General features: G+C 35.8%; 2 protein-coding genes across 9 annotated transcripts in view; one reads left to right on the top strand and one right to left on the bottom strand.

The window, feature by feature from the left end:
- The first annotated feature begins 367 nt into the window (after positions 1-367).
- On the top strand, positions 368-13,709 carry USP1 (ubiquitin specific peptidase 1). Of its 2 annotated transcripts, none has more exons than XM_081308905.1 (9): positions 368-745; positions 3,503-3,741; positions 5,263-5,383; positions 6,043-6,147; positions 6,868-7,028; positions 7,961-8,652; positions 9,355-9,525; positions 10,522-10,723; positions 12,224-13,709. In XM_081308905.1, exons 2-9 carry the CDS (start codon positions 3,572-3,574, stop codon positions 12,957-12,959), a joined length of 2,358 nt encoding a protein of 785 aa, XP_081165031.1. In that variant the 5' UTR covers positions 368-745; positions 3,503-3,571; the 3' UTR covers positions 12,960-13,709. The 2 variants fall into 2 exon arrangements, with proteins under 2 accessions (XP_081165031.1, XP_081165030.1); XM_081308904.1 differs by lacking the exon at positions 368-745 and adding an exon at positions 777-1,614.
- A 148-nt stretch (positions 13,710-13,857) lies between these two features.
- Positions 13,858-21,056, bottom strand: part of DOCK7 (dedicator of cytokinesis 7) — a 200,145-nt gene continuing 192,946 nt past the window's right edge. For 4 of the 7 annotated variants that reach the window (XM_081308896.1, XM_081308897.1, XM_081308898.1 and 1 more), the window contains 2 exons: positions 19,499-19,666; positions 13,858-16,235 (listed from right to left, as the gene is read on the bottom strand). In XM_081308896.1, the coding sequence (XP_081165022.1) occupies positions 16,193-16,235; positions 19,499-19,666 (211 nt within the window). In that variant the 3' untranslated portion in view covers positions 13,858-16,192. The remainder of the gene's footprint in view (positions 16,236-19,498; positions 19,667-21,056) is intronic. The other 3 variants (XM_081308899.1, XM_081308901.1, XM_081308902.1) reach the window with 1 other exon arrangement.

Genomic DNA, 21,056 nt, shown 5'->3' with positions numbered 1-21,056 from the left:
CTAGCACCTTGAAATTATGCCTGGCACAAATAGTAGGCGCCTAAAAAACACTTAGTGGATTTGGACTGAATCGATTAACCACAACTACTTGCGTTGTGAGGTTACCTCACCAAGGAAGCTTGCAAACAAAGGGAAGCAAAAACCAGATAAGGCATGCTTTTCAGCTTTTGAGTCTTTAGTACCAGCTCGCGGCGGAACCCTTGGAAGTTTCCGCAGAGGGATCTGGGACTACTGTCTAGTGCGGCCGCAAAGGACAGGGCAAACAGAAAACAAGACGCGAAGGGGCTTGAGGAAGGAGCTTCAGCTCTACAGTATTCGACTGAGAATCTGTTGTTATTCACGGCAGAGCCTGTTTTTATTGAAGGGCTCTCGGGCTGCCATTCCGAACAGAAAGGCCAGGCGCAGAAGAGCAAGCAACCCGTCAGCCATTTTCCGAAATCCGTCTCCCTGGTAACCCCGCCCGAGTGCGTACGCAAGAAAAGGAGGCGGGGCCTGCCGTGAGGGCCTCACTCCGGAAGCCGCACCCGTGGTGGCGTCCCACCGTCCAGGCTTAACAAAACGCACAGCAAGATTTTAACAGTCCGCAGCGAAAGCGCGCACTCGAGCGCCAATGAGAGCGGAAGGAGAGGAACGGCTCTGGAAGAACACTATGTATGCCCAACAATGATTGGCTGGAGCCCTCCTTTCTTCTTTTTTGGTATTGGCCGGGCTTCCTTCTCCACCCATCCAATTGGCTTTTATCTAGGTACTTCTGATTGGCTTCTCCTGGCGGTGGTGGCGGGGGTACAAGGTTTTGGGATTGTTCATCATGGATTGGCGCATTTGAGCGCCGGGGGTGGGGAGGGGGGGGCTCCTTCTAGAGGAAAGGGCCCATCCCATCTTCTCTCTGTCCTGTCTCCCGACCCGTACGCTTTCCCATCCACTCGCGCGCACGAATGGTTAAAAAAAAAAAAAAAAGGGCGTGAGGCTCGAGCCCGCCAGCCAGGCCTCCAGTACCTAGCGCGCGCCCACAGCGAGGACCCGCGCGAGCTGCCCGTGATTGTGCCTGCGCTGTTTGAAACTGCAGAACCCGTTAGGATCTTCGGGGAACTACCGTTCCAGCTGGTTCCGGAGTCCGTACGTGCCAGGGCCGAGTGGCGGTCGCGAGACGGCTCTTGCCTTTCGCGTCTCTGCAGCGTGGAGACTAGAACCGGCATTTTCGAAGGACGCCACCTTCAATCGCAGCGCTGGCGCGGGCGGAGGCTAAAACACGGGGGTCCTGAGACTAAGGAAAACGCGCCAAGTTCCCCTCGGTGGAGGAGTGGGAGAGACCCTAGCGGTTCAGGCGCTCTGTGAGCGCGACCACCGCTTGTTGCGCTCCTAGCCATCCCGGGCGGGCGCAGCGGGCGCCGCTCCGGGGATGTAGTGGGTGGTGCGCTAGGCAGGAGTGAGCGGCGGCGGCCCGCGTTCCCGCTCTGAGCTGATGGTCACTCCCCCGCGGGAGGGCGATCCGATCTGGTTTTCCTTGGGTCGGGGACCCGGCTCTCAGGCGAGAACTCACCTGTGGTACCCACACTCATCTCGGCTGGACTCAGCGGCGTCACCGCCGCGGACCTCGCTTAGGGCCATGGCCGGGTAAGAGGGCCTGGGGCAGAGGAGCGCGGAGGCAAGTTCGCGGGCGCCGGAGAGGGGCTGCCAGGAAGACGAGGGGCCGTTTTGGTTCCTGCTTTGGCCCAGCTGCGGGCCGAGCCTTCTTTGCCCCGGGGGGGCGCCCCCTTTTGCAGCCGCGGGGAACTCGGGGATGCAGGTGCGGGCTGGGGGTATATAGGCCAACTCCGCGGGCAAGGAGGCCTGGAGAGGCGGGGCGGGCTGGAGAGCACCCGGCCAGTCTCCCACTGTGCCGGTGAGGTGTCTGGGGGGTACGAAGACTGACTGGACTCTGCAGGCTTTGCAGTTTCCTTTCTGTTCTGTAGAGAGGTGCAGGTTAGGGAGGAGAAATGTTTGCATTCATGTTGTCTTGTGTCGGTAATTGCGAAATTTTACCGCGCATTTTCTTAACTTAGTTTTCTCAGAAGTCTGTAGAACGCCACGTGTCTTAAAGCATTGGCAAAGATGTTCTTAGTTACTTTACGTTTTTTCTTGAAAAATAGGAATCGTGTCATTATTCAAAACTAATAGGACTGAGATTCACGCTGTCATTGGGTCAAGAATGTTTAATGTTGGATTCCTTGTTTTCTGTGAAGTTTGTGTTACAGGAGAAACGTTTCTTGAGTAACAGACCTCCACTTATAAGGAAATGAGAGCATAAAATATGGCACCTAGTAAAATGTTGTATAATTGGTAATGTTAAATGTTTGATCATTGCTTTGGGGGTCCAGGAGGATTTGAATTGAGATTACTATCCGCTGTTTCAGTTGTTGGATCATTTTTTCTTCTCTAAGTTTGGTTTCTCTTGTCACTTAGGGAATTCACTTTCTGTCATTTATTGGAATTGTCGGGGAAAAACCTTTTACGAGGAGAATACTTAGAATACTGAAATTTTTAGTGCAGACTGGCTTTTCATTCATCAGAAACATAAAATGGTCAGGAGAGTAAATAGAATTGGAGACAGGATGGGGAAATTGGCCAACTTTCCAGTTCTTCCTCAGTTGGGTCTCAAAATTGGTTTCACTGCCAAGTTGAGTGAGTTTCTAGATTAGAGTCAATTGAGTGAAATGTTTAAGGATGGAATTTGAGTGAATTTTGCATAGTTAATTTTACTATTGTTTCTACATTTGAAATTGGTTGCTGAGGTTTTGGGGTCTTAAGTAATTGTAATATTCTATAGTCAGGTAATTTCCCCTAGATGTCCTAATGGAAAATACGACTGATGTATAAAATAGCTACCACAAATATTGCCATATTTTTTCATCATAAAGTTTTACTTTAAAATGGTAGAAAGCTTGCAAAAAGCAAATTACCATCTTCTTGCCTACTCAAAGCAGTTTTTAAAACAGTTTTTTAGAAGTTTGGAAAACGAATAGGATATTGTGGTTTTTAGGTATAATTGAACACCATATGCCTTTCTTTATGAGTTTTGAGACTTTATTTCATATAGGGAGGACTTCTTTCTGTCTGCTACTATGATTTTCCTGTCCTCCTTGCTTCTTACTTCAGTTAGAGATGGCAATTGCTAAGTCAACATTTGAATTAATAAGTTATGATGAAAATTCGAGTTTTTACTCCTTAATTCTACTACTTTACTGTAGGTCTAATAAATGGAAAATTTTGTAGTTTGGCCCTCAATCTATGGCAGTCTAATAAAGGTTTAGCATCACATTTTTTAAAAACAAAGTTAAGGACAATGTGGCATACTCCTTCATTTAAGCAATAAATATTGCATTCGGTTATCAAATAATTTCCTAATTATTTGAAAGTTCTAATTTGTTACCATTTCCTTGGTAAATATGTTGTCACAATTGATGATTCGGTTGCCTACACTAATAATGGAGAACTAATGAAACCTTTTCTTTGTGATTAACAGATATAATTGGTGATTACAACTGCCCTCTATAAATTAATTCTTGTCAACTCCTTGGGATTTGAAAAGAAAATGCCTGGTGTCATACCCAGTGAAAGTAATGGGCTTTCAAGAGGTAGTCCATCCAAGAAAAACAGACTTTCTTTGAAATTTTTTCAGAAAAAGGAAACTAAGAGAGCCTTAGATTTCACAGATTCTCAAGAAAATGAAGAAAAAGCTTCTGAATATAGAGGATCAGAAATGTATGTGTCTTATAAGTATTATTTCTGTATTTTTAAAATTCTGAATCAGTGTAGAAGGAAGCATTGAACTTAGGTTAATACCTCCAGAGTGATCTGATAGTAATAGTAGGAAAAAAATATACATATCGTATGCTTTTAGGAAGACAAAGTCTAGCAGCATGTAGTAGGAACAGAGCAAAGCTGGTGGTTCCCCACAGGGATCACACCACAGTACAAATTTATTAACATTGTCTTGAGCCATTTAGGATAATTTGGAAAATGTTAATTGACTATTTTAGAGTTTACACTTGATTATTTTTTGTTGTAAGGATTTAAAAAGGTGTTTTTGTTTTTGTGGTGTTCAAAAGACAACAGTTGTCTGTTATTTAAACTCTGTAGTCATGTAGGTGTGCAGTCATAACTAATCATACCTGCTGGAGGCATACAGCTGTAATTGATATTTAAAATGTACTTAAAAATAAATGTTTTTATGGAAATTCTTTAGTGACTGGCAAGAAATCAGAACAAAATGGAATACTTTATTCCATGTTGCTCTATTCTAGCTCCTTATTCAACATATTTGCTTATCAGCATTCATACTTATGAATACGTTGAGGTGCTCTTGTAATAATTTGGCTGTAAGGCTCACAAAAATACTAGGGAACCCACTGTTAAAGTGATGTAAAAACATGATAGACGTTAATTAATTAATACTGGGGATTGAACCCAGGGGCCCTCTACTACAATGCTACAGCCCTATCATTTTTTACTTTTTTGAGATGGGGGTCTCCCTAGATTACCCAAGCTGGCCATGAACTTGCAATCCTTCTGCCTCAGCTTCCCAACTCCCTGGGTATTGCAGGAGTGTGCCATGATGCCTGGTACGAACAATTTATTTATTTATTTATTTATTTATTTATTTATTTTTTAAAGAGAGAGTGAGAGAGGAGAGAGAGAGAGAGAGAGAGAGAGAATTTTTTAAATATTTATTTATTTTTTAGTTCTCGGCGGACACAACATCTTTGTTGGTATGTGGTGCTGAGGATCGAACCCGGGCCGCACGCATGCCAGGCGAGCGCGCTACCACTTGAGCCACATCCCCAGCCCCGAACAATTTATTTTTAAGTGAGGGATAAATTCTCTTCATAGGCTTTTCTATTTAATCTTTATTAATAGAACCTTAATGCAGCCTCCTAAATACTTTTTAGTCAGTTTATCCCAAGTTCATATTCAGAATTAAACTACTTAATTGAAACATTACACTAAGTTTAAAAAAAAATCACAATACCAGTTCTGCAGTTTACTCTGAAAAATGGGACAAACATCCTCCTAAGGGAATTATTTTGTAGTTTGTTGAGTATAATAATGATTATTCTGGGTATATGGCAATTTTTGAGTGTAGATTTCTTAAGGTGTCATCTCACTAAAATCATTCAGATTATAACTCTTTTGAGAACAGGAAAATCTAGGGAAGCAATATTTCCATTTTGTTTCTTTAAGATGCTGCTTCATTATGCCTTTCCTCCCCTCTATACTTAATAGTGATCAAGTTGTTCCTGCAGCACAGTCCTCACCTATAAACTGTGAGAAGAGAGAAAATTTGTTACCATTTGTGGGACTGAATAATCTTGGCAATACTTGTTATCTTAATAGTATACTTCAGGTAACTATAATTTTGTTATATACTAAATATTAAGAGGCAAAAATGATGTAACAATGTTTCTAAGGATTTCAAGTTATTGGAAGACTTTAATTGTGCAGTCCTTGCCTTTATTGGGAGTAAACTATAATAATGGGCTAAAATAATAATGACTCCTAAATTGCAGATTATTAAACTTCTTTTGGGGTGAGAGGAAAATGATATATTAAGTAAAGGTGCAACAGAAAAATTGAGTAGACTTTGATTAAGTGGAAGTAGCCAAACCTTTAATTTCTCTGCTTGATTCCTGGTATTGTGATATCTCACACCTTGAAACAGTATTGTTTTATGTCTTTGTAATGTTACATATTAGTACTATCTGCTAAAGGCTTAGTGCTTAATGCCAAAGAGGCTACTATTAATGAAACAGAGAACAAGTTTTTAAAAATATATATTTATATTTTTGTAGTTGTAGATGGAAAGAATGTCTTTATTTTATTTATTTTTATGCGGTGCTAAGATCAAACCCAGTGCTTCACAAGAAAAGTTTTAACAAAAAGTTTAATCTTCGAATTTTAGGTAATACTTATTAAAAGTGCCCTACAAAAAACATGGTAATACTTTAATGATTTTAGGAATATTGTTGTTTGTTTATAACACTTGGACAATTTCACTTTTTATAGGTATTATATTTTTGTCCTGGTTTTAAATCTGGAGTGAAGCACTTATTTAATATTATTTCAAGGAAGAAGGAAGCTCTAAAGGATGAAGCCAATCAAAAAGATAAGGTAAGAAAAAAAACCCCAGCAAAAGTAATATAAAAAGAAAAATGTAAATTCACTTGTTTACAAGTAGAAAGGTAAAGATTTTTTAAGAGGATTGGAGAGGAGGGTGACAGATTCTCAATAACTAAATGAAAATTGGAATTCTCAGTATTGTTCTGTATTCTGTCGGAAAGGCTGTGTTTATCATTTGGGTGAGGTGAGTTACCAGATTATCTCCCTGTACAGAGTGTTTTCTCCATTCCTCTCATTTATTGTTTTATCAAACCTGTCATTTGTATACCACCATCACAGATTTGTCATACTCATGCCACTTATTGTTTATCCATTGTGTTTTTGAAATTTTAGTTGTTTTTTTTTTTTTTTTTTTTTTTTTTTTTTTTGGCCGGGGGGAGGGGGTGGTGGTGCCTGGAATCAAACCCATGGCTTTGTACATGTTAAGCACTCTACTACTGAGTTACACCCCCCTATCGTCAACTTTTAATATTTAAGTAAATGTTTAAATAAGTCTTTGGCTAATTAAAATTATTATCCATATAGAAAGTAGCTAAAAATAACATCTTGAAATTACAAAAAAATTATTTTTTATACCCAGTAAAATTAGTGCTATAATGTAATTAAGTTTAGAAAAGCTTGTGTATTTAGTGAGACTAGTCAAGGAAGGAAGGTACTCAATTTGTTTGTTCATAAATGAAAATATTGGTTTGTGTGGTTTTTCCTTGACAGGGAAATTGCAAAGAAGATTCTTTGGCAAGTTATGAACTTATATGCAGTTTACAGTCCTTAATCATTTCAGTAGAACAGCTTCAGGCTAGTTTTCTCTTAAATCCAGAGAAATATACTGATGAACTTGCTACACAGCCAAGGCGACTGCTTAACACACTCAGGTAGGTATAGCTTATAATTTTACAATTATAATTTAGCTCCTTGTTTCTTTCTTTTGGGGAGAATGGTACATGAGCAGTGTAGGAATAAAGGGCAAGGAAAATTGAAACTCAAGATCCATGATACTTGAAAATCCCAGAAACTCTCATAATGTGGGGGGATAAATTTGGTACTAAATTTATTAGATTTGAATTTTTATGAGGCTGTTTATTGTCTGTTCATGTTTATCACTCATATAAACATTCAAATGGTTTCTTAATTGTAGGGTATTGCCCCATATCATGTTGATTATATATATTTTGCTTATGTGCCATGTTGTCTTTTGAATTCCCAAACACATGTGATCCTAAGGATTTCAGACTAGGAATTATAGGTCTATATTAAAAATGTGTTATATGTATAAATTGTAAGTTCCAAATATTTTATGTGCCTAAAAAAGAACTATTGGTTAACTGGATTAGATTACTTCCCAGTGTTGTGTTAAAACGTGAAACCATATATAAAACTATTATTTTAACAAATTTTTTAATATTGTAGGTCTTTAAAAATTCATTGACTCAATCAATTTTGAAATTGATATAGGTAAATCACATTGTTTTGCCTTTGTTAAGAAGCATTGTAGAAGGGTAGCGAGCAGATTTGAATCCTGATTTTTCATCTTAACTGTGTGTGACTTGGGCAAATTACTTAACCTCTCCACACAGTTTCCATATCATTAGTGGTGGTAATAGGACCTACCTCTAGGAGATATTGTGAGGACTATATATACACATAATATCAAAAGCATTTACAATAAAATTTGGTTTGTGATAGGTTTCATATTAGCTGAATAAGTATCTTAGATTTTCCAAATGAAGTAATTTATAGAAATATTTGTTTTTATATATTACATCTTCACAACTAGAGTAGATGAAATGGACATTTTTATTTATAGGGAACTCAACCCTATGTATGAAGGATATCTACAGCATGATGCACAGGAAGTACTACAGTGTATTTTGGGAAACATTCAAGAAACATGCCAACTTCTAAAAAAAGAAGAAGTAAAAAATGTGGCAGAATTATCTACTAAGGTAGAAGAAAAACCTCATCAAAAAGAGGAAATGAGTGGAATTAGCAGCATGGAGACTGATGGTATGAGGAATTCTGAAGACCATAAAGGAAAACTCCCAAAAGGGAATGGAAAAAGAAAGAGTGACACAGAATTTGGTAACACAAAGAAAAAAGTTAAAGTATCTAAGGAACACCAGTCATTGGAAGAGAATCAGAGACAAACGAGGTCAAAAAGAAAAGCTACTGGTGATACATTAGAGATTCCTCCTAAAATGATCCCCAAGTGTGTTTCTGAAAATGAGAGTACAAGACTCTCACAAAGGAAATCAAGAGTTAAAATAAATTGGTTGAAGTCTGCAACTAAGCAACCCAGCATTCTTTCAAAATTCTGTAGTATGGGAAAAATAACAACAAACCAAGGATCCAAAGGACAGTCTAAAGAAAATGAATATGATCTTGAGGAGGACTTGGGGAAGTGTGAAATTGATAATACAACTAATGGTTGTGGACTTGAATCTCCAGAAAATAATGTTAAACCTGTAAATGTTAATGAAGTTAAGTCCATAAACAAAGGTCAGTATAATTCTTAGACTTTGATAGGTAGGAGTCTTAATAGCTGCAGAAATAGAAATCTTCTCTAGATAAACATACAATATAATACATGTGGCTAGAATTTTTGTTTTGTTTGAGAAAGTAATTAACACGGTGTGAACTGTGGTATTTTAAGCACTGTGCTTAGATTAAGTGTGGTTGTGTATAATATATATGTAATGTCATTAATTATTAGGGTAAATGTTGATTTATGGTTTATAAACTAGGAACGTCCAATACATTTTAATGGAGACTATATTTTTCTTTTATCTATGTAGATGTAAAGTCATAAGGGAAATAATGAGTAGTTATGCCATTCTTGAACTAGGTTTTTACTTGGTTTTGTCCATATGTACATATCTCAGGGAAAATGCATAGTGTTGATGTGGTTGATGGCACCAAAGTACCATACATATTCTGGGCTCATTCTATAAGGAGGTGTCTCTGGAAAACAAGTTGAAAAATAACTGACTTTAAAGATAATAGAAATTCATAATTAAAACAAGCTTTATAGGGACTTTACACTTTATCAACAAGGTATCTCTTAATGCTAATAAACACATGAAAATGGGGCTTTTATTCATTATATAATTTATTTCAGTGAAAAATTGGTTATTTGGACTATATTGAAAAACTAATTTGTATAGACGTATATTTTCATTTTTTTTTTTTTTTTTATTTCAGGTGCAGAGCAAATTGGTTTTGAGCTAGTGGAGAAATTATTTCAAGGTCAGCTCGTATTAAGGACTCGTTGTTTGGAATGTGAAAGTTTAACAGAAAGAAGAGAAGATTTTCAGGACATCAGCGTGCCAGTACAAGAAGATGAACTTTCCAAAGTAGAGGAGAATTCTGAAAGTAAGCAAAATTAGAGTCTCATTGGACCATGGAATAATATAGTTTTCTTTAACAATACAGTTTTAGTGTCCTTGGTCTACTGTATAGCTTTTCTTTTTGGCACTGGAGATTGAACCTAGGAGAGCTTTACCAGTGAATCACATTCCCAGCCCATTTTATTTTTTGACACAGGGTCTTGCCAAACTGCTAATTTGCTGAGGCTGGTCTTGAACTTGCCATCCTCCTGTTTTAGCTTCCCAAGTTGCTGGGATTGTAGGCATGCACCATTGTGCTTAGCTACCCTTTCTATTTACTTAGTTTCACTTGTTAATATCATTTGAAGAATTACATCATCTTTATTTTGGTGTAAAGTATGTTAGAATGGAAAAATGAAGTGCTTATTTTAATAAAAGTTAATTTTGGGGATCTTGATCTTTCAAAGCTACCTGTAAATTTTTTTTTTTTAATTTTTAGTTATAGATGGAACAATACCTTTATTTTGTTCATTTAGTTTTATATGGTGCTGGGGATTGAACCCAGGGTCTCACACGTGCTAGGCAATCGCTCTACTGTGAGCTACAACCCCATCCCCCTTACCTGGTAATTTTTAACACCATTGAAACCACTGTGTGTCTAGTGCAAACCATAAAATGGAGATGTCATGCAAAATAATGAGATCGTTTTACTGAAAATTGGCTATTATACTCATCTCTTAACAGTGAGACAGACTAGTTTTTGCTGTGCGTATCACATAAGTATTTTTGGCTGACCAATTATAATATTATACTATTTAAAAGATATTTATATAGAGCTGGGATTGTAGCTCCATAGTAGAGTACTTGTTTGGCACATCTGAAGATATGTGTGCTATTAAGGGTGATTTTCTGAAAGTAAAAGAAATCTCTAGTTATTTGGAAATGGGGTAGTCAGTTGAAACTGAATGCTAATTTTGCATGTGGAACTTTAATTTTTGAATATCTTTGTAAATGAAAGGATTCTTTTCTTTTTCCCTAATAGTTTCTCCAGAGCCAAAAACAGAAATGAAGACCTTGAGATGGGCAATTTCACAGTTTGCTTCAGTGGAGAGGATTGTAGGAGAAGATAAATATTTCTGTGAGAATTGCCATCATTACACTGAAGCCGAAAGAAGTCTTTTGTTTGACAAAATGCCTGAAGTCATAACTATTCATCTGAAGTGTTTTGCTGCTAGTGGCTTGGAGTGAGTATTGTAAATAAAAGCTACAGATGAAGAAAAGCTGCTATAGAGGAGAAAGGAATTAACTTGTAAAGATTGCTTTATTAAAAAGTTCTCTTTAGCTGGGTGTGGTGGCGCAGACCTGTAATCCCAGCGGCTCAGGAGGCTAGGAAAGGCAGATAGTGAGTTCAAAGCCAGCCTCAGCAAAAGCAAGGTGCTAAGCAATTCAGTGAGACCCTGTCTTTAAAGAAAATAAAAAGTAGGAGTGAAGATATGGTCAGTGGTCAAGTGCTCCTGAGTTCAATTCCTGGTACCGCCCCACCCCTAAAAATGTTCTCTTTAAACAGTTTCCTTGTAAAACGCATCAGTTTAAATCCTTTTGGTATGAACACATGTTCTGTTTAGTATGATTTCTATATATATCTTTTTCATATTCATTGTGTAGATGCTAGTTGCAGAATTCAATTTTAGTAGAATCTGATTAAAGCAGAGAAGAAATCTGAATACATTGAGATTTTTTTGAAGGGTAGAAAGGCAAAATTCTGTTTTTAAAGGTAAGCTAAGAAATCAAACTAGTCTTTGAAAAAGATGAGAAATTTTCTTCACTTGAGAATTTAAATGTATAAAAGCTGTTGAAGATAACTATAAAAACACTAATTGCATTTTGGATAGTCTTTTTTTCTGACATATATGTCATTGCTGATTTCATTCCTTTCCACATTAATGAGTTATTTGAAAATGACATGAGCTTCCCAATAGTTTGCTCGCTTGCATGTTTCTGCTCTCACATGCACACTACACACAGACATACACATTATTATAAGACGGCATATTCTTTCTTTTTTTTTTTTTTTTTTTTTTTTTAGTGGTGCCGGGGATTGAACACAGGGCTTTTTGCATGTGAAGCAAGCATTCTACTGACTGAGCTATATCCCCAGCCCTCAGTGGGCATTTTCTTTGCTACAGTGCTATTTTATTTTTGTTCCCAATCTTGATAAGGGCATATTAAAATAACTAAAATGTAAAGGATTTTAGTCTCAAAAATTCAGTTTTTTGATTTGGTTTTGTTTTTGGTACTGAGGATTGAATCTAGGGGTGCTTTGCCACTGAGCCACATACCCCCCTTTTTTTATTGGGAGACAGGGTCTTTTGCTGTTAAGTTGCTTAGGGCCTCTGTCCCAAGTAGCTGAGTTCACAGATATGCACCACCACACCCGGCAAATGTTCAGTATTTTAAAAATACCATCTAATTTCTTGGTGTACTTAGGAAAATAAAGATAATGAAAAATTATACATATCCTCCACAAAATACCTGAATATTAGCAGTTATTTTAACATTATATGGATATACTATAAATTTTATTCACAATCGAAGTCTTGTTTTTCTGCCTTTTCATTTATTCATCTTAGGCACTACATCTTGAAGGGTTTATTCAGACTTTTGCTTGATTTTACATTGGGTATAAAATTTTGAATTTAAAATGGAATTACATGAAACCTTATTTCTTTTTTTTTTCCCCAAAGGTTTGATTGTTATGGTGGTGGACTTTCCAAGATCAACACTCCTTTATTGACACCCCTTAAATTGTCACTAGAAGAATGGAGCACAAAGCCAACTAATGACAGCTATGGATTATTTGCAGTTGTGATGCATAGTGGAATTACCATTAGTAGTGGGCATTACACAGCTTCTGTTAAAGTCACTGACCTTAATAGTTTAGAACTAGATAAGGGAAATTTTGTGGTTGACCAAATGTGTGAAATAGGGAAGCCAGAACCAATGAATGAGGAGGAAGCAAGGGATGCAGTTGAAAATTATGATGATGAAGAAGTGTCGATTAGAGTTGGTGGAAATACACAGCCAAGTAAAGTTTTGAACAAAAAAAATGTAGAAGCTATTGGACTTCTTGGAGGACAAAAGAGCAAAGCAGATTATGAGCTATACAACAAAACATCTAATCCTGATAAGGTTGCCAGTACAGCATTTGCTGAAAGTAGAAATTCTGAGACTAACAATACTAATGGGACCCATGAATCTGATAGAAACAAGGAATCCAGTGACCAAACAGGCATTAACATTAGTGGATTTGAGAACAAAATTTCATATGTAGTGCAAAGCTTAAAGGAATATGAAGGGAAGTGGTTGCTTTTTGATGATTCTGAAGTGAAAGTTACTGAAGAGAAGGACTTTTTGAATTCTCTTTCCCCTTCTACATCTCCTACATCTACTCCTTACTTGCTATTTTATAAGAAATTATAGAGTGAGTGTATTTTCCTTGTATATATATATTAAACAGACCTGGACAAACATTGGTAAAGTCAATTACATCAGAGTCTAGCTTATCTTTTGAAGCTATTGGATATTATTGGTCTCTAGGTTTTTATATAAATAGTGAAATTTGAAATACTGAAAACCATGTTAATTTTTAGAATTCATTTTCCTTAGAGACTAGTGATGCATTAGCTTCTGGGAACAAACTTGTATAGGTTCTTAATTGAATTATATGAAATGGGAAGCATTTAAACACTTGGATTTACACCAATCTTTTGTGTTTGCTTTTAAAAATAAAGTGCTTGTATTTGTATTCTCCATATTTTGGAGTAATTACCTACATGATGTTTATAGCTCTGTGGTTTTTCACTTAAACAGAATCTCATTCAGTACATTTAGTTTTATAACAGGAAGCCAAATCTTTGATGGGCTGTATCAAGAGGCACAAAGTCTAGAATGTGTATTTACAATGGTCTACATTTTGTGCCTTGAATCACTTTGAAAAGTGTCTCAGAAAACCTAGACAGTCCTCTGTATCTTCATAAGAATTTTATATGTATTTATGAAGATGATTCTGTATTCTAGTAAATCTTTTTGGGCATGGACTAATTTGTATCTCTTCATACTCATTCTGCACGATCTGTATATAGTACATCAAACTTAGAGGTGTGACTTTAAATTTAACTTTTTTTTTAAATACTGGGAGGTCAATAAAATTTAAACTGCTTAACAACTATGTATACAAATGCTCAAATTTTTTTCCTTGAAAAGAATAAATTGTGTGTGTGTCTGGAGAGAGAACAAACATGCATGTTACCTTTAATAATATTCAGTATTTTCTGTCAGTGGACATGAAGAATATCTGAGAAACTGCTTGGTCCAGCCTGGTTATCATACTTAAAAGATGTTTACAAGAAAAATTTGTCACATCTTAGTTGCCCTTTAAACTAGACATTTAATGGAATCCAAAATGAGAATTATATGTTTTGGGCACACATAAAAACCTAGGTTAAACTACAATTTTAAATACTGTATACTAAATCAATAAATGGTTAATTATCATATGATTTGTTAAAGGACATTTTTGGTAATAAGATTTTGATTTTGAATATATAAATGCTATTGGAATAACATCCTATTTCAACAAATAAGAATACCTGGTCAACAAAAAAAAAAGACAGTTATATTTCCCTACAAGATTCTGTGATGTGATAAAAATAAAGTTGTGCTTCTCCTGCTTTCTATATTCAGAACCACCGATGGAACTTTATAAACAGCTTTGTGCACTATCTGTAAGATTCTGGTGGAGTAGATCAGGATAGCAACTGGGCCTGGAATAACTCAAAAGATAGCCAGTGTTGAGAACTAGTACAGATTCCTGATGTGAAAAAGTCTGCATTTTAAGAAAACACGTAAGAAATTAAGTATTGTGTGTGTACCAAAGTTTGAGTAAAAGGAAGCTTCTGTATTGACTCAGAGTAGTTGGTATTGCAAGACAACAAAACCATAATTATAGAAATCTTGAAGTCTTCAATATAGTATTTCAGACTTGTGTGAAACAGTCCAAACATATGTAAGAATTGACCTAGGAGTTAATTAATATGAGAAATGGCTTAGGTGATATCCTTATCTACCCTCTTTCACCCCAAAGAACAGGAAGACTGTCATTTTTGTGGGTGAGTTTCAGTTCTTATTGCCTTTCCTTATTCATTTAGCTCCATTTTCCCCAAATAGATTTCTTTTATTTGCAGTGCTGGGGATTGAACCTAGGGCCTTGCCCATGCTAAGCAAGTGCTGTACCACTCAGCCCCCAACCCCAAATAAATATTTGAAGTTATGCCTTTCGGACTCTTCAGATGTACTATCTGAAAAAATTTTTTTGATTCAGTCTTTGAGTTGATGCAGATAAGAATTAAGGATAATTGCCCACTGAATTAAGTTTGAGGGGGAAGATAAACCATCACCTACATAAATATCAACTAGAGAATGAAGTCATGGTATTAATTCTAATCAGTTCTTACGTGATTCATGTAACTGATCAGTACATCAAAAGGATTATTTCAAGGGTCCATTCTATAATAATAATACACAAAACCCCCTCCAGAAATCATGACTATATACTGTTTTTGAGAAAATGAAAGAAATTGAAATGATAATATTTTCTGTATTATTTTTTCATAAGAAGTTATGATTTTAAGTGATTTAATTTTGACTAAAGCAGCTAATTTTAACTTTTTAACACATGCTTTGTAAAATCTGCAAGTGTCAAAAAGTAAATGACTTCTCATTTAATTGGTAGATTAAAAGGAATAAACAGCTCTGTGTCACCCTTCATGGTGACATAGCTTTAAAACAGATTCCTAATTTATTGGCTTATATCATTAAAAACTGATGACTGGCCTGTTTAATCTGAAACAAATCATACATTTTAATTGCGGAGAGTCATGAAGTTCATACTGATTAACAAAATTGTCATAAAGACCAAGCTGTTGTCACCAGTACTAGCTGTTTCAGTATTTAATCCTTTATAGACAAGAATTTTATCAGATGAAGTCATTTTTGAATTCTAAATTTCTTTTTTAGGGTATCTAAAATGGATACCTTAAATTGGAAACCAGTTTAAAACTTCATATAAAGCAGTTACCAGTAACTACTACCTTCACCCATTAACTCATTTAATTAATGCCTCTTTGGGCCTATCTATAAAGTGACTGCCAATTTTGATTTTAATTTTGCTAGTTTTGGAGCCAGTTAACTTTTCTCTGCCTCTTTCAATAAAGAAAAATTTTCAAAGTCCCACTCATTAAAAATTAGTGTAAACATTCACATATTTAATAGTACCTTTAAAATAAGCATTACTACATTTAAAATGGTTCCAAAATGAATCTATAAATGGTAATATAAATTAAAAAATACGAACTTAAAGTAAATAAATTTAACATTAGCTATGGTATAAATAATGGTAAATCTATAGTGTACCTTTTCGAGTCATTAAAATAGCTTTAAAAAAAGATAACAGTATGTTACCAGAATGTCAGAAACCATAGCCACGATTCTCAAACTTTACAATCTACACTTGGTACCATTTTGGCATTCTTCAATGAGTAAATTAATAATTTCCAGAATTACATCCCAAGTCCTAGTTTTCAACAGATCTTAACTTCTTTTCATAATGTTGAATACATGGCTCTTTTCAAATGAATAAAACAAGTGCGTTTATTTTAGAGATCCATTTTGCGAAGGCTCATTCGACTGAAGGAATCTCTGGGAAAAAATAAGAAGACAGTTATAAAAGAACAAAATAAATGTGCCATACTCAAAAAACAAATTTTTTGTGTGTGTATACCTTTTAAGATGTTTTACATACTCCTCCCCCCCACCGCCAGAGTAATCTCAAAACTTTTGTCACCAGTTATACTGACTTTTGTTCACATACTCTGCCTTATATGTTCTGGGTAACAAATTTCTCCAGAAGTGAATTATAGTAACCAGTTTGCCAGGTCTATTGATCATTTATTTATTTGTCTAGTAGGTGCTGCAGATATTGTGATAAAACAAGAACAATTAGGGACAATGGGAGATTTCAGGAAAAGACCTGGGATTAGAAAATGGCAAAAAAGGAGGTGTTTCTTGAAAATTTTCATTAAAAATTTTAAGAATTTTGTCTTAGATAATTTTATATTCTTAGATTACTGAAGACCCCAGGAATCTTTATGTGGCTTATATATTGAAAAATTTTATTATTTTATAAAACAACCAATTACATGTTACTATAAATATAGCACTGTTTATTAAATAACTTGCAAGAGATTGTAGAAGAATAGCACTTTTACATATTTCATGTGTGGCTTAATAGAAGGTCTAGATTTTCATATCTGCTTCTGTATTCAGTCTTAAAATATCACATCTCATGTTATATCTGAAAACTCTACCCTTGTGATAATGAGAGTGAAAAGGCAAACAATATTTGGTATCAAGATGAAACAAGTTTTGATTTCAGAAACCTCTTGAAAAGGGCCTTAGGGACTCCCCATGGGTCCTAGATCACCTTTGGGAATCTTAGGCCCCATAAGCCTTACTGTAAAATAACATTCCGTATTTTATAAATCAACAAAAATTAAAATTCTGACTTTTTCCCCCAAAATTCTGAAGTTGAGATAGAAATGGATGATATTCTTGAAATAACCTCTTGGTGTATTTTTCTTTACCCTTAAGTTGGTTTCTTTTGCTATTAAGGTTAAGCAGGAGGAACCTTATCTCTCTTAAGAAAGGAGAGGGCAGGTATAAAGAGATCACATTCAGCTCTGAATCTCAAAGCTTGTTTTTTTTTTCAGTTCCAGAGAAAACATTGAAATCTGGTTACTGTTCATCAAGAAAAGGTTTTTTCTAAATGCCAAAAAGTTGCCTGTAAATATTAAGAACTAAAGCTTAGAAGATGGCATAAAGTAGATCACAGAGAAGGGCAAACTCAGGATATGGTATAATGGAAAGTTTCCTTCAGATAAGAAGAACACAGCCTTTCCAAGGAAAGGAGCTATAGAGAGCGGAAGGAACTGACACTAGGATTAGGCAACTGCTTGACTATCTTGGGGACACAGCACTCTCAACCTCTGGGACCTTTGACTTGGTGGGTAGGACTGGTGTAGGGAAGTGGAGGCAGCAAGAAGGAAGAAGTTCCAAACTAAAGGTAAAACCATTGGGAATTTTGAAAGGAAACTACCTCCTAGAATGTCTCACATCAGAATAGATAATGGAAGCAAGACTTTTTTGTCTGCGTGGTAGGGGTACCAGGGATTGAACGCAAGGGCATTCAACCACTGAGTCACATGCCCAAGCCCTATTTTGTATTTTATTTAGAGACAGTCTGAGTTGCTTAGGGACTTGCTTTTGCTGAGGCTGGCTTTGAAGTCATGATCCTCCTGCCTTAGCCTCCAGAGCTGCTGGGATTATAGGCATGTGCCAACATGCCTGGTGCAAAACATGTTTTGTCAGAGGATCTAAAATGGGCTCTCTGGGCTCTGCTCCTGTAGCTTGTAGAAGAGACTTGAGATGATGTACTTGCTCCCTTGGGGGACATAATATACAACAGGCACTTGGTAGACTTTTGAATTAATGTGAGAGTAGATTTTTTTTCCCCCACTGCTCTTTAAGTAGAAAAGTAAACCACTAAAAAACAGCTAATTTAACGAACCTTTTTTTTTGGTACACAGGAGCACTTTACCATTGAGCTACATCCCCAGCCTTTTTGGGGGGAGTGTGTGGGAAGAGTGGGTACTGGGGATTGAAGCCAGGGCTCTCAAACACGGATCCACATACCCAGCCAGCCTTGTTTGTTTTATTTAGAGACAGGGTCTTACTGAGTGCTTAGGGCCCCACTAAATTGGTGAGGCTGGCTTTGAAATTATGATCCTCCTGCCTCAGTCTCTAGAGCCACTGGGATTACAGGTGTGTGCCACTGGCCACTGCACCTGGCTCCTTTTTTTTTTTTTTAAATTTTCCCAATATGTGGTGCTAAGAATCAAACCCAGTTCCTCACACATGCTAGGCAAGCTCTCTACCACTGAGCCACAATCCCAGCCCCTCGTGTGTGTGTGTGTGTGTGTGTGTGTGTGTGTGTGCACACGCACCCTGAGGCTATCAAAGTTGAGATCACTGAGATTATAGGCAGGTGTTAGCCAGTTTAACTTTTTTATTGCAGTTTAGTATACTCTGCATCTAAACTGCTTTCATACAAGTAGCTTTGAACAATCTTCTAAATGTTAATTTATTGGACAACAACAATGTAATACTCTTTTACTCAAAGAAAAGGGTGGTAAAATATCAGTGCCACAATAATTCAACAATTGCATGTAAATTTGAGTTCAAACTGTAAAAATTGCAGTTTGTTTTTCTCAGTTTTTGTGCCCTTTTCAGAATTCAGGGGCTAAAAGCAAAATGCCACGCACTGTCCCAGGAACTTTGTAATGCCATTTAATCTCCACCACAACCTTTTCAAAGTAAATACTATCTTATCACATAAGAAGAGAAATCTAAAAACCAGACTAAATTACCTGTTCAAGTAGAATTAGGATTCAATTGTAGAAAGTTCTAAGTTATTTCCATTTCTAATTTGAAGAAAAATACTGAAGTCTTTTTGATACTCATTGGGGTTATTTGTTTTAATACATTTCTAGAATATTATGTACTATTTACTGTCACAGATGAAGGAAAATGAACGCCTTGTTCTTGATACATTTCTCACAAAAGTACCAGAAAGTGTGACTCTACATTTAAGGAACAGTTTTAGGAGGCTACATGAATGAATGCTGTCCTAGTTAGCATGAATGCACGAATTACAGGAAGGAAAGTGACTTTATCTTACAGACATATTAAGGTATAGGTGATAAAAGGTTTATATTATTTGAATGAGTTAGGTTTCAGGGGGCACAATATCTGAAACCATGTAAGTAAAGTTTACACTAATTCATTATTAAAACAATTCAGATTGTATTTTCCTGAAGAGCTTTAAAACAAGAAAATAAGCTTACCTGTGGCAAGTGACAGGCAATACTGCCTTGTACAACTGAGGAATCTTTCTGTTTATCAGTGGCTGTAGAGCCTCTTTAAGGCGATGATAGTTTCTCTCCAGTTCCCTTTGATACTCTTTTTGATCTGGTCCAATTAGGCTCTTATTTTTTCTTAAGGCATCCTCACACCTAAGAGAAAAGGCATGTTATCAAAAGATTTCTTCTGGTACAGTTTGTAGACTTGGTGACACACATATATCTATATCTATCTATCTATCTATCTATCTATAAAACTATATTAACTATGATAAGGATATTCAGCTTTTCAGCTGAATGTTAATAATCTTTTTATGCTTTAGGTTTAAACAGATAATCAAGTGAATTCCATTAAATCTAACAAACACTTCCAGTTTTCATTAAATTGAAATTTATATATTTTTAATGTTAAATCTGAAGGCATCCTTTTCATATCACTAATAGACTAGAAACTGTTTAAGGAATGTAATCAAATTATGTGGTACCAATGGCATCTGACACAGTACTTGTCAACTGTGTTCAAATAAATGTTTTCTAAAATGAACAGATCTGGATGACAATCCTTTATCTAACTTACTCATACACCTAAAAAAAACCTCTGGATCCTGATAAAGAAATAAATTATGATTGAAAAACAATATATACATATCCACACTTGTAGGATGCAGCTAAAGCAATGCTTAGAGGAAAATGTATAGCCTTAAACGTGTATATTAGAAAATAATTTTATTTTCTAAATAATAAAATAATAAAATTGAAAAGTCAGAACTTACAAAGAACAGACTATAAGGGGGGAAATAATAAAATTTGAAAGCATGACAGAGTATCAAAAATAGGAGAAGTTAGAAGCCAAGTGCATTATAGTAGTCCCAGTTACTTGGGAGGCTGGGCAGGATTAATTGAGCCCAAGGATTTAGAGCCAGCCAAGAACCTCATCTCAAAAAAAAAAAAAACAAAAAAAAACAAAAAAAACTCAGCAATAAAAAAGGGAAAAATTAGTTATTTGGAAAAACCCAAACAACAGACTAAACTTTATCAAGATTAAATGAGGGAAGATCAAATATTCCCTACTAGAAATTTAAAATGGAATATAAAAAAATCAAATATAGCAAATATCTAAACAACCTTGAAGGATACAATGTACAATTTAATGCAAAAGATTTTTCTAGATAAATATAACAATTATTTTTTTAAAATGTAAAAAACCCTAAATCCATCAAACTAAATCAGTTAAGTCACAAATCTATACACAAAAACACTAAAATGAAAATTTTACTAAGCACTCTAGAGACAAGTAATGTAATTATTCCAGAGTAAAATAAACTTTCAAAGGGGAAAAAAGAACTATTCCTGAGAGGGTTCTCAACTAATTTTTTCAAAGCTAGGATACCAAAACCTAATGAAGACTAAGGAAAAAAATTCTTATTCAATATTACCCATAAGTATGATTATAAAACCTGCAAAGATAGTAACAGGAAACTGTTCTACCTATGTATTAAAAACACACATGCACATATACCATGACCAAGTTGTTTATCTGTAA

Source organism: Spermophilus citellus (assembly GCF_964194105.1).
Source record: "Spermophilus citellus genome assembly, chromosome: 9".
NCBI classification, from domain to species: Eukaryota; Metazoa; Chordata; class Mammalia; order Rodentia; family Sciuridae; genus Spermophilus; species Spermophilus citellus.
This window is presented reverse-complemented; position numbering and strand designations above follow the sequence as displayed.

Coding starts and splice junctions, on each gene's coding strand:
- USP1 (XM_081308905.1), top strand. CDS start 3,572: ATGCCTGGTGTCATACCCAGTGAAAGTAATGGGCTTTCAAGAGGTAGT. Junction 6,148..6,867: donor AAGCCAATCAAAAAGATAAG/GTAAGAAAAAAA, acceptor TTTCCTTGACAG/GGAAATTGCAAAGAAGATTC. Junction 9,526..10,521: donor AGTAGAGGAGAATTCTGAAA/GTAAGCAAAATT, acceptor TTTCCCTAATAG/TTTCTCCAGAGCCAAAAACA.